The sequence below is a fragment of the Rhincodon typus genome, chromosome 28 (genome assembly GCF_021869965.1).
Source record: "Rhincodon typus isolate 14 chromosome 28, sRhiTyp1.1, whole genome shotgun sequence".
Classification (NCBI taxonomy): domain Eukaryota; kingdom Metazoa; phylum Chordata; class Chondrichthyes; order Orectolobiformes; family Rhincodontidae; genus Rhincodon; species Rhincodon typus.
In genome coordinates this window covers 35,891,299-35,904,543 of record NC_063359.1, presented here as the reverse complement: position 1 = coordinate 35,904,543, position 13,245 = coordinate 35,891,299, and the positions used below count along the sequence as shown (strand labels likewise).

Here is a 13,245-nt window from a genome sequence, read left to right as displayed (position 1 = left end):
TTCTGAAGAAGGGTCTAGGCCCTTCCTGCTCCTCTGATGCTGCTTGGCCTGCTGTGTTCATCCAGCTCTACACCTTGTTATCTCAGATTCTCCAGCATCTGCAGTTCCTACTATCTCTAATGTTTTAATAGCATTTGATTCCATGTCTTCCCTTCTCATTGGAAAATAAGGTGATGTTTAGCAGCATTTAATTCCATCTCTTCCCTCTCCGGTTGTAAATAAGGTGATGTTTAATCACATTTAATTCCATCTCTTTTCCCCCTTCATTTGAAATATGTTCTCCCTCTCAGCCACACCATCAGTCTGATTACCTGAAAGGTCGCAATCCCTCAATACTGCAGTGTAATGTGCCATAGAGTCATACAACATAGAAACAGTCCCTACCGTCCAACCAGTCCATGCTGAACATACTCCCAAACTAAACTAGTCCCACCTGCCTGCTTCTGGCCCATATCCCTCCAATCCTTTCCTATTTATGTACTTATACAAATGTCTTTTAAATGTTGTAACTGTAATTGCACCCACCATTTCCTCAAGAAGTTCATTCCACACTTGAACCTCTGTGTTAAAAAAAATTTGCCCCCATGTCTTTTCTTTTAAATCTCCTTCCTCTCACCTTATAAATGTGTCCCCTAGTCTTGAAATCCCTTATTCTAGGGAAAAAACAACTACCATTAATTCTATCTGTAGCTCTCATTGTTTTATAAACTTCTATAAGCTTTTGGAGTCAGTCTTGCCCTCTGACTGACAGACTCTAAGTGACGATGTTACCCAGTGAGCCAGATCTGGCACTAATACTTTGAACTTCTGGTTATTGAAAGTGAATTATTTATCCTGCTCTCTCAATCTTGAACATTATTTTTTACAGGTTCAAGTTGTTGAGAGAGACATGAGTGGGTTTTTCTTCCCTCAAATATTTCCAAAGGATATTTGTGTGCCATTTGTGTTTTGGTTTTGTGCCTTAATGGCATGTGTTGTACGTGTGTGGAGATTGTTTATCAAACCAGGAGTATTGATAATGTTCTCTTTTATTAAAAAAAGAAGGAATATGAAGAAATTAGTTTATTATTTGAAGGTTTTTTTTAAATAAGCAAATTTTTTGAAGAGTAAACAACCCTGCACTGTGACATAAAGGAACATCCTTGTGTTGAAAAGGTGTTCTGTGAGGAAAAATGGATTAAGCTGGACTTCATCTTTCATAAGAAAACCTCTAGGATACAATGCTAAGTAGGATGAAAGAACAGTACCTGATAAAGATATTTCCCCAAGTTATTCCTGGAGTAGTGAGCAGTCTTGATGCAAGTCTTTTCTGAAATCTGGTCATCTTTTTAGCTAAAAGACGTTGGTCTTAAATTTACTCATCACGTCTTTAAACTTGAATCTCTTTCTGCTAACCTTGCATGACTGAAAGTAGTTTTTCAGATGTACACAAGAAATGGAAGCAGGAAAAGATCATTTGGCCCCTCAGGCCTGCTCTATAGTTCATTACTACTGATCTTGGGCTTCAACTCCATGTTCCTTTCCACTTGATTCCCTGAGACACCAAACATCTGTCTATTGCAGTCTTAAATAAATGAATGATGGAGCATCCGCAATCCTCTGTGCTAGAGATTTCCAAAGATTGAAGTGAAGAAATTTCTCATCACCTCATTCCAAATTGATCAGCCCCTTCTCATGTATTTGAGATTCCCTATCCAGCAGAAACAATCTCTCTGCTGCCATGCTATCAAACTCTTTCAGGGTCTTGTTCGTTTCAACTAAATTGCCTCTTATTCTTCTAAACTCCAGAAAATATAGGTGCAATTTATTGAGCCCTTTCTTGTAGGACAGTCACCTCAACCCAGTGACTGATCTAGTGAACCTTCACTGTACCTCCAGTGCAGGTGTGTCCTTCCTTAAATATGGAGACCAAAACTGGATACAGTATTCCAGATATCATTTCATCAAAGCGTGCAGTTGTAATTTCTTCATCCCACTTAATGCCAAAGTATTCTTCTAGGATAGAAGAATTAGGATAAGATTTTCCAATCCTTCCTTTTTGGCATTTTCCTCTAACATTTGGAATACCCTCTGTGCATTTCTTTGCCTTTAGTACTCACATTTCCTTCAAGCTATTTAGAAATGGTTGCCATAAAGACAATAAAATAAAATTCTGGGGCAAAAATAGCTTTTTCTCACTTCCAGTTCTGTGCTTTACCGTGGTGCCTCCACCCTCACCTCCAGGAACAAATTTGCTATTAACTTGCTGACCATGTGTATTCAAATGTTTTTGCATACTTTTAGCATTCTCTTGCCCAACAACAAGGTGTCAGCAAGACTGCAGTTTAGAATTTGAGGTTTTTTTTTAGGAAACTGATAGATGGGAGACCAATAAGATTAGCTTTGAAATATTTTCATCAAACTGTTCAGACACACAGCTGCGACAGGTGGAATTTCAACCCCTACCAAAGGTAGAGACGTTACCACTGTGTCGCAAGAGCTCCTCTTGGGTGCTTTGGACTTTTTATTGAATTCAAATTTCACTATTCACCACAGTGGGTTTCAAACCCAAGTCCCTACAACAATGACCATTCTGGATTGCAGGTCCAGTAACATTTCAACTATGCCGTGACCACCTGGAGCTCTTTAGAGGTGTTTTCTGATCAGCCTGTTCAGAGATGTTATACGCCTCTGGAGCAGGTGGGACTTGAATCCAGACCGCCTAGTCCAGAGGCAGTGACACTACCACTGCACCGCAAGAGCTTTGAAGGCTTTTTGTTTTGACTCAACCTGTTCAGCGATGCCATTACATGCCTCTGAAGCAGGTGGGATTTGAATCCTGGCATCTTGACTCAGGTAGGGGCAGTCATCTGGTAACATGAAACTCCTCGGAACATTTTCTGCATTCAGGGTGCTTTACAAGTTGTTGTTAAAAATTATTGGGTGCCAGAACAAGGAGACCAGAGAGGTTGATACCCTGAAAAAATGAATTAAAAGGACCAAACTTAAAATTGCTTTTCTGAATCTATTGTGTAATTTACTGGCAAATAATTCTTTCCCCTCTTTTCTTGAATTGTTTTTCTACTCTTTTCTTCACTATTTGCAAAAACAAAAGTTTTATTCAAGTTTTTAAAGCAATACAATGTACTCATTATTTGTTATGTGTTGCCTTCCCTGTTGGGTACATTGCATTCAGTATTCTTCGACAGCTACAATTCTGCCATTACCATATTTTCAAACTGCTCTTTTTCTTCTCTGTCTCTTTATAATTTTATTTCATCTGGAGAGAACAGAAGAGAAGTTGCTAACTCGTACAAGAGGAAAGAGGAGATAACCTCTTTTAATTTTGGAAATTATCTAATTTTAGAATTGACAACTGATAGTCAGAAAGCCAGTCTTTTATACAGTTAAATTGTAACTTTCATGTCCATACTGCAGTGTGTGCAGCAATTGGGACTTGACCCATTTCTGAAATGCACTTAAATTCAGTCATGTCAGAGGGCAACACACAATGCTCAGTGTTGAAGCTAGGTTTTTTAATTTGGTTATTATTATCATATGTACCTAGGTACAGTGAAAAGGTCTGTTTTGCGTGCAGTACAGGCAGATCATAACCATACAAAGTGCATCAGGCTAATAAAACAGAGCAAAGAATACAATGTCACCGCTGCAGAGAAGGCACACAAACAGCGAGATCAACATTTAAATTTAAAAATTGAGAGGTCCATTCAGAATTCTGGTAACAGCGGGGAAGGAGCTGTCCTTGAATCTGTTAGTACATGTATTTAAGCTTTTGTATCTTCTGCCCACTTGGGTTGGATCTCCTTCTCACTTCAGAAATCTCCCAAGTTTGAATTGTTAATGGTGAAACAACTGAGGAGTGGGAAGACGTGTCCATGAAGTTCCCTGCTGGTGTTCTGAGTCGGTTTGTAACCCTCAGTAATATCATGGATCCTCTGGTCATTCTTTGCTACTGTCTCCAATTTGGAATGCAACATGATTGCTGTTTCTGATATGGCCTTTAGGTCTTTACTTGTTACTGCTCTCGCCCAATCTCTTCCAATTGCAATGTGAAAAATCAAGAAGGAAGAGTGTAGTCAAATTAGTATATATTCAACAGACAACTCTCGTTTCTAGATAAGGGCCTCTGCTACTGAAATGCAAATATTGTATTTGCAAAAGAAATCACATTTGAAATTAGTTCTACTTCAGTGCCTTAAACTGTAGGAGGTACTGTATGTAAATTAAAAGTAAATAGGCTGCTTACTCAAACACTGCTATTCCTGCCTAACATCAAAATGATTGGATAAGTCACCTGTCCCTCATTCTGTGACTGGGATTGTTTTTTAAGTACATAGTTTGTATTACAGTTGAAGTCCATTATAATATTAGATCCAAAAAGTGAAACCCTATTATAACTGGACTGTGTTCATAAAACTCTTACCTATGACTAGCAAATTTAAGATTTAAATAAAGATTTAAGAGATAGTAAGAACTGCCGATGATGGATAACAGTGTGGAGCTGGAGGAACTCAGCAGGCCAGGCAGCATCAGAAGAGCAGGAAAGCAGATTTACCTCTTTTGGGGGCCACGAGACCCCTCCCTGTACTATAAGTAAAATCATATTCAGTCACATTACAATATTGCAGCTTTACTCCATTCATAGTACTCTGCTGGAGACATCACCTGCTTATCTTGGAGATGTTTCTGTAGGACTGGCCATGAATTCTGTTGCAGTGGTTTATTGAGGTTCTTTACGTAGACTCTGTAGACTGGTTATTCTGTTAAAATAGATCCTCCTGTTGGTCCAGCCATAAATCCCGCCCATCTTCCTACTCATTGGCTGTCACAGTGATGTCATTAGACATTCAGTGGAATGTATATTCAAGACAGTAATGTTGATGCATTTATTGCTACATTTATATGTATCTGTAACATTGCTGTGAAAAAGTTTCAATGGAAAGTGTAGCATAAATCACCAGAGTCATGTTTGGATTTCAACAAGGTGGTGTGAGACCATCTGAGGATGGCCTCAAGCTTAGATATGAAACAAAATCAGTCTATTCCAGGTCTTTATCCAGCTTTTAAAAGTGGACTCAAACCAACTTAAATAATTTCATGTAAATCATTGTTTATTTTATAGGATGTGAATGTATTGTAGCAAGTGCAGAAGAGGTTCATGAGGATGACACTGGGGATGAGAAACTTCAGTTATGAAGATAGACTGGAGAGTTTAGGTCTTTTTTCCATTGAGAAGAGAAAGCTAAGAGGAGATTTGATAAAGTTTTTCACAATTATGAGGGGTCTGGACAGAGTAGACAGTTCTCGGATTACAAGTAGTCCCCAGATTCTAAGTCCTGGGAACCCAGCACCAGGTGAGTGCAGAGATGTTGTGGTAGTGGTTTTGGTGAGGCAGGGTAAGCAGGGAGTTAGTGGAGAGGCAATGTAGGTTAGCAGGAGCACATACAGGGCCGGGTCTTGGTGAGGGGTGGTGGGTTACATAAGTGATGTGTGATTCAGGCAATAGCTTTTGCCACCCACCCGAATAGGGCTGTGGAAGGTCAATCATTGGGCATGTTCAAGAAAGAATGTGATAGGTTTCTGGGAACTGTTGATATGAAGGGACGCAGAGATATTGCAGGGTCCGAAATCACTCAACACCAGGTTCTAGTCCAACAGGTTTATTTGAAAACACAAGATTTTGGAGCCTCACTCCTTCTAACATCTGAAAGAGGAGTGAGGCTCCAAAATCTTGTGTTTTCAAATAAACCTGTTGGACTAGAACCTGGTGTTGAGTGATTTCTGACCTTGTCCACCCCAGTCCAACATTTAGCATCTCCACATCAGAGATAATGCAGGGAAGTGGGGTTGAAGCAGATGATCAGGATCCAATTGAATGGCAGAGCAGGGATCCGGACAGAGTAGAAAGGGAGAAACTTTTCCATTCCTGAAAGGATCAAAAACAAGACAGCAAAGACTTAAAGCAATTGGCAAAAGAGATAAGAGGAAAAGCTTTCTTCCTGCAGTGCGTGGTCAGGGTCTGGAATGTACTGTTTGAGAACTTGGTGGATTCCCATTCAATCAAGGCATTCACAAGGGAATTTGATGTTTATTTGAAAAGGAAGAAAATACAGGATTAGGGAGAAGGGGAGGGAATGGTACCGGGTGAGTTACTCATGGAGAACTGGTGCAAACGTGACTGGCAAAATGCTTTCTTCTGCACTGTAACAATCCCATGATTCTGCAATATAGGGTCCTTCAAGTCAGAACATGTTTTAATCCCTTCACATTGGCCTGAATTAAAGCTCAGGACCATGAGAGACTCTTCTGTAAGCCATTGCTCCACCTAGTTGCATAGTTGCAACTTAAGGCGCCCTCTCTGTTTACTTCCATTAGCAAGTACTGGTAGGCCTCCTACTGACCCTCCAGTATCAGGAGCCTGCACATTGCCCTTTCTGATATGGTGGTGAGCCAGGTCTTCCATTTGATCTTGGTATTGAAATTGTGACCCCAAAAGATTTGACCTATGTTCCACTTTCTTTCATTGAAACTTGTTTTAAGTTAATGTAAAATTCAAAAGTAACATGAGAGGCTCAATCAGGAAAAAATGCTGTCCAAATCAGAAGGAGTGTTGACTAAAATCTTACACTTTGGCCATTGGTGGTATTATTATTTCTTTTTACAACCTTCACCTTCATTCTCCAGGAACATGTTCATTTTATTTACAATAAGGAAATGGTGATGAGTGTCTCCCTGTTCTAGAGTTCGCATTAAGGGTATTGTGTCTGTTGAGAGAATGAACATGGGAATTGTTAAATTAGTTGGTATGCTGTATTTGTTGTGAAACTTGAGCAGTGAGACAGTATCACCTGAAGAGAGTTCTGCAATTGTGTTTAATTCTGCAATTCTGCTTAATTGTATCTTGGTTGCCCTACATTTGCACTCAACTGTAATTTTTACTGTTGTCTGAAGCCAAGGTAATTTTGCACAAGTGCAAGATATGTATGAAACGGGCCAATAAATAAAGCTGGTCTTTTGTTGTTGTGTAATAACAAGTCTTTTTGTCATTTTAAAAGGCTGAACAGTGTACCTGTTAATTGATATTTCCATGTTTTTTTTTCTTTCAATTCCCATCTTTCCAAGATGGTGGAAGCAGAATCTTAAGTATTGGGATCAGTTGTAGTGTCTTGGCAACATCACAGTGCTGGGAAGAGCTTGAGAAACATCAAATAATGCTGTGCTTGAGCTGAAGCTTCTACAGTGTTTAAAAGGCACAATTTAAAAAGCAAATCTGTCCCTTGTGGAATTTTAAAAGAAAAGCAAATGCACATCAGAACCATCATGCCAGCTTTTTGCTAGGCAGGATTCTGTTTTTACAGCAGGGAACTGTACTTCGTTTGGTCTACTTTTTTACGGGCCATTGTCTTGCCTTTTTGAAGAGAATGCTTTGTGAGTGATGACTGATTTTGCTTGAAATGCTTCCATTTTTGCTACCATTTCTGGAATCTCCGGTCTCTGCTTGTAGAAATCCAGTTCCAAAATGTACTGATTTTCTTCTGCTTTTTGCAATATTGCTCTGGTAAAAGTCAGGCCATCTCTGATTAATGATCATATATTTGCTTTGCATACCATGATATCAGTATTAGCCGCCATGCAGAAGGATCTGGATGTCCTCATGCTGAGGAAACTATTGACATGGGTAGTGTGTATAAAAATGATCTATGCAAGTAAATAATAACTTACTATCATGTAAAATACTATCTACAGCCTTTTGTCTAAAGGATGTTAGTTAGTTGCACTTTTAATTTCCGTATGCCTACATGTATAATATGTAATGGTAATAGTTAAAAAGCCTTTGATTATGATAAGATTTGACATTCCCTTTACCAAATAGCAATTTTTCTCTTTCCCACTAAGATCTCTATGAGAAACTTCATTATCTTATCTGGTTGCCATAAGCATGAAGGCCATGATTCTGACTCTGGAAACTGCTACCTGAACTGACAATTTTCTTCAGCCATGGGCAACTCCAACATCTCCTAATTCCTGTCCCACAACCAAATTCCTCCTCCTGTAACTCTGCAGCATTTTTTTATTCACTCATGAGACATGGGCATCACTGAGTGGGCCACCAATTGTTGCCCAACTATGGTTGCTGTTGAGAAGGATATGTTGAGCTACCTTCTTGAATTGCTGTAATCCATTTGGTGTAGGTACACCCACAATGCTGTTCGGCAGAGTTCCAGAATTTTGACCCAGCAAAACTGAAGGAATAGCAGTATATTTCCAAGGTAGGATGAGAAGTGGCTCAGAGAGGAATTTGCAGATGGTTTTATTTCCATACATTTGCTGTTTTTGTTCTTCTAGATGGCAGTGCTGTGAATTTGAAAGAAGCCTTGGTGAACTTCTGCAGTGCATCTTGGTAGCAGCAGTGTTTTCTATTTACAAGTGTTAGTGGTGGAGTGAGTGAATGTTTATGGTTGAGATGCCAATCAAGCGGGCTGCTTTGTCCTCCCGCATTTGGGATGCTTGGCTGTGTTTCAAAACTGCTGTGTGGATGTAAGTGATTACTAATCTGGGTCATCCTTTAAAAGTTGCTACCACAGTATTGAAGTGAAATGTATGGAAGCATTGAAGGGGAATCTAGACAAGCATATGAGGGAGCAGGAATAGTTGGTTGCTTTGATAAATTTAGATAAAGAAAGATGAGAGGTGGCTTGAGTGGACGCCAGCAATGGATTGGTTGGGCTGAGTGGCTTGCCTCTGTGTCTTTGTGCTATGTTATTGTCTACTCCAATCTCTACTTTTCGGTTTCCCTTGTCCTCTCACCTACCTGAGCTGCATTGGCAATCTCCTGCATTAAAATGTCTCCCTTGTTTTAAAAATGAATTTATCAGAAATGAACAGCAAGAACAGAAATTGCGAACCTAGCACAGCTAAGGACCAGAATTTAAAAGTAATAATTAACAAAACTTTCTGTAATATCCAAATTATATGCCCCATTATAAATTATTGCAATATTAGAGATGGAAGGAAATAGTAAACACTCAAATTTACAGGATTACTGATGGACTGATATTCTTCTTTCCTCCTTTCTACCCCTAACAGGTCTTTCCAAAATGTGTTTTTTTTATAAGAAAGGTCAGCTGTATAACTCACAAAAAATCCATAAAATAGCATTTGAATGAAACCAATTGCTATAGAAAAATAAATCTGCTGGTGCAATGTAGAGAGATCGTGATTGGATGAAATAGGTATCTGTTATTAAGAAATTACAGCCTGAAAGAGGGAGATTCACCTTCAAAACCCCTTTTAAAAAATATGCTCATTAGAAAGAATTATTCTAATTTGTTTTTTGATGAACATAGCTGTAATAAGATAACCATAGTGACTTGTACAGGTTAGAGAAGAGGACTGTTGGGGCACCAGATGAACCAAGTATGGAGAGAATTAAAATCTCAGTCAAGGGTAGGTTTAGCATTAAATGTGAATAATAACTCAAATCTTTCACTCTGTGCTTATGTTGATCCCTAATGAGCAAGTGGATGGATTCTTAATTTTGTGCCAATTTGTTTAATTTCTGTCCTGTTAAATTGCTGACTCTTAGTTCTGATTCAGTTTTACAAGGCTGACGAATAATGTCAGAGGGGTGCAAGTGTATGTGAAATGTCCGGTCTTGACTGGGATTGATACAACAGTATGCAAAGGACTCCCCCCTTGTGCATATCCTTTATTTTTTCCTTCATGAAATTCGGGTGTCACAGGCTTGGTCAGCATTTATTGCCCATCCCTAATTGCTCAGAGGGCAGATAAGAGTCAACCACATTGCTGTGGGTCTGAACTCCCATGTAGGTGAGGATGACAGATTTCCTTTCCTAAAGGACAATAGTGAAACAGATGGGTTTTTACTGCAGTCAGCAGTGGTTACATGGTTGCTACTAGACTAACTTTTTTAAATTCCGCATTCAGATTTCAGTAGCTGCCTCGGTAGGATTCGAACGCATGTCCCCAGAACATTGGGGCTCTGGACTACTCGTCCAGTGACATTATCACTGTGCCACTACGTTCCCATGATGACTGGTCTGCTGCTCCTGTCCATTATGCAAGTCAGCATCTTCAGGAGGGAAGAAACATTAAATGAGAATGGTGGGAAATTCTTGCAGTAAAACTGAAGAATGCTTCATTTATATGTCTTTTTTTTCCCTATGATTTGATCTTTTGCTTTTCTCTTGCAGGAATAGTCTTCAGTCGAGACATGGCAGATCATAGACTTCAGTTACACAGCCAACAGTGGGAGGCTGCTGACCAGTAACAGACAATGATTTGTTTTCTGTTAGCAAAGTCACTTTTCCTGGGGCTCCAATCAACGAGGGGACATTGCAGCAACCTGCCTTGATGCCTGTAATCCCAATCCCCCGCCGGGTGCGTTCTTTCCATGGCCCCCACACTACGTGCTTGCACTCGGCATGTGGCCCTGTACGGACCACTCATCTTGTCCGGACCAAGTACAACAACTTCGACCTTTACTTGAAATCACGTTGGATGTATGGTTTTGTCCGCTTCCTGCTCTATTTCAGCTGTAGTCTCTTTACGTCCATGCTCTGGGTGGCACTGTCCATTCTCTTCTGCATCCAGTACTTCTCCATACGTGTTTCTCTGCGCTTTCAGTACAAGCTCTCCATAGTGCTCCTGTTGCTGGGGCGCAGGCGTGTTGATTTCAACACAATCAATGAACTCTTTATCTATGGGATCCATGTGACCATGCTGCTAGTTGGAGGACTGGGCTGGTGTTTTATGGTATTTGTTGATATGTAAATAAGTGTGCATGTGAAAAGAGAAAAGTTATGAGCATTATGATGTAAAATATATTGTTTACAATCCTGCAAAAAGATTTATTTGATTTTTTAACTTATTAATTTAAAATATATAAATCAAGGATTGTCCCCTCTCTCTCAATTCCTTTCTCCTCCTTACCCCCATGCTGCTAGCTTTTGGTATCTATTTCTACTAACATATATAAAAGAAAGATGTGCATTTATAGTGTCCTTTATGACCACTTAACTTATCAGACCTTTCCAGTCAATCAAGTACTTTTTTGAGCTGTAGGAAATGTGGCAGCCCATTTGTACACAGCAAATGGCCACAGCAATGTGATAATGACTAGAAATGACCAAGACACCAAGGATAACTCCAGTTCTTTGAAATAGTGCCATGGGCTCTTTTATATTAGACGCAATATTAATTTCTTATTTTAATGTTTCATTTAAAAGATAAAGCTCCAACAGTGCATCACTCCAACAGTATGTCTCAGGCCACTGTGTGATTCATTTGATAAACCAACCAGCTACTCTGGAATCCAGCTACTCTGGAATTCAGCTACACAGACTACAATGATTCCCAAAATCTAGAATTGTATGAAGTTACCTGATCTTTATGCCTCAAATGGGATTCTTACAATTGCTCTTCATGACCAATGGCTAGGAAAGAGTGGAAGAGAAAAAAGCCATTGTTTACCTCTTCCTGGAAAATATGCACGTGTGAAATTAGAATCATGTACTCACATGAATGCAGTGAAAAGTTTACAAGGTCGTCACTTATGGTACCATCTTAGGTACAAAGGTACTGAGGTACAGGATCTTGTGAATAAATTAGAAAAATAAGGAAATGTTCTGCATTATACTCCTTCATGCCATCTTAGGTACAAGGTCCCTAGGTACAAAATCTTAGGAATAAATTAGAAAAATAAAGAAATAAAAAGTTCAGCATTATTGTCCTTCAAGCAGACTGTGCCGGGCCTTGTCTCCATACAGCGCGTGAGGCTGCCTTTCCATGTTGGGTGAGGACAGAATAGGGAATGAACAAAAGGTCTGCTTTTCCATGCTTTTGTTAAAATCGCCAGTTTGGTGAGCAACTGGAAACTGCATGCTGCCTGTGGAACTGTGCAACAACAAGGTGATAATAGAAAACATTGTTTTAAAAATATGCTATCTTGGTTAGGCTATGGAAAGTCTAAAAAGTCTATAGAAAGATAAAACAAAGAACTGCAGATGATGGAACTCAAACAAAAACAGAAAATGCTGGAAAAACTTAGCAAGTCTAGCAGCATCTGTAGAGAGAAAAACAGAGTTAGCATTTCAAATTCAGTGACCCTTCATGGGAAGATAAACACTGAGTGAAACTTTTCCATGATAGAATGGATAAACATGTGAAAAGCAGAAACTGAAGGGGAAATTGGGAAAGCAGAAATTATTTTAAGTGACTACTGTGTTTGAAGCAGACTGCTATGCAGTGTTTTAAGGGGGAAAGTGAGGTACCCTTCTTACGTTATACATTGAGCATTGCATGGGAGCAACTGAATTGAATAATTTATTGTCACTTGTATTTAACAAATAAAAACAGTGAAAAGTGTAATATGTCACCAGGCTCTGGTGCCATTTTGAGTTACAGAAGATATTAAGGTATAACTAAAATGTAACTAAAAATAGAGTTCTTCCTCCCTCTTGTGCTCTGCTTGACATGGAAGGGTGTGTGGAGGGTCTCCACAACGAGTTCCAAGACCACTAATGCCCCAGCATCACAGTCCATTCCTGAAATCCCATTCTAGGGCCACTACTGCTGTGCCATCAGGAGCAACATACTGGGCCTACCACATTGCCACTGATACAACCACGGCTCCCGTCAATCTGCCAGGAGTACCGATTCAGGCCTGCCGCAGCTAACCGATGCTGACCTCAGAGGCTGCCTTGCAGTTGCTGCCATCTTGAAAACTGGTCCTGCTGCCATCACCTTGAGCCCTGCACTGGGCCAAAGTTAGGGAATCAAAGGCAGAAATATCAGAATGGAACTTTGAGGGTTTGTTAAAATAATGAACAGCAGAAAGGATAAAAATACCATGGATAAAGTGGCTACATTGCCATGATTCGCCACCTTGAAATTTCACCACAGAGAATTCAATAATATCAGATAATTGACAGGACGCTACAGTGCCACGAAAAACGTGTTTGTTAATATCGTTTTGGGATTAAAACCTGCCATGAGAATGAGGTAAATTTTATTTACAGAACGAGTTGTCATGATCGAGAATGCACTGCCTTGAAGGGCTGTCACAGCAGATTTAACAGTAAATTTGAAAAGCAATTAGGTACATACTTAACAAGGAAAACCTTGTAGGGCTACGGTGAATATATTGGGCTGTAGAACTAATTGGATAAATCAGAGAGCTTGCACTGGCATGATATGATGTGGAGGTGCTGGCGTTGGACTCAG

General features: G+C 39.7%; 1 protein-coding gene across 2 annotated transcripts in view; it reads left to right on the top strand.

Moving 5' to 3' along the window:
* LOC109910619 (transmembrane protein 250) overlaps positions 1-10,868 on the top strand; it is an 11,714-nt gene extending 846 nt beyond the window's left edge. Inside the window, exons 2-3 of one of the 2 annotated variants that reach the window (XR_007265074.1) lie at positions 9,949-10,125; positions 10,215-10,868. Coding sequence is in view for 1 of the 2 variants with exons in the window: in XM_020509836.2 (XP_020365425.1) it covers positions 10,375-10,794 (420 nt within the window). In the remaining variant the exon portion in view is untranslated. The remainder of the gene's footprint in view (positions 1-9,948; positions 10,126-10,214) is intronic. The other variant, XM_020509836.2, reaches the window with a different exon arrangement.
* The last annotated feature ends 2,377 nt before the right edge of the window (positions 10,869-13,245 follow it).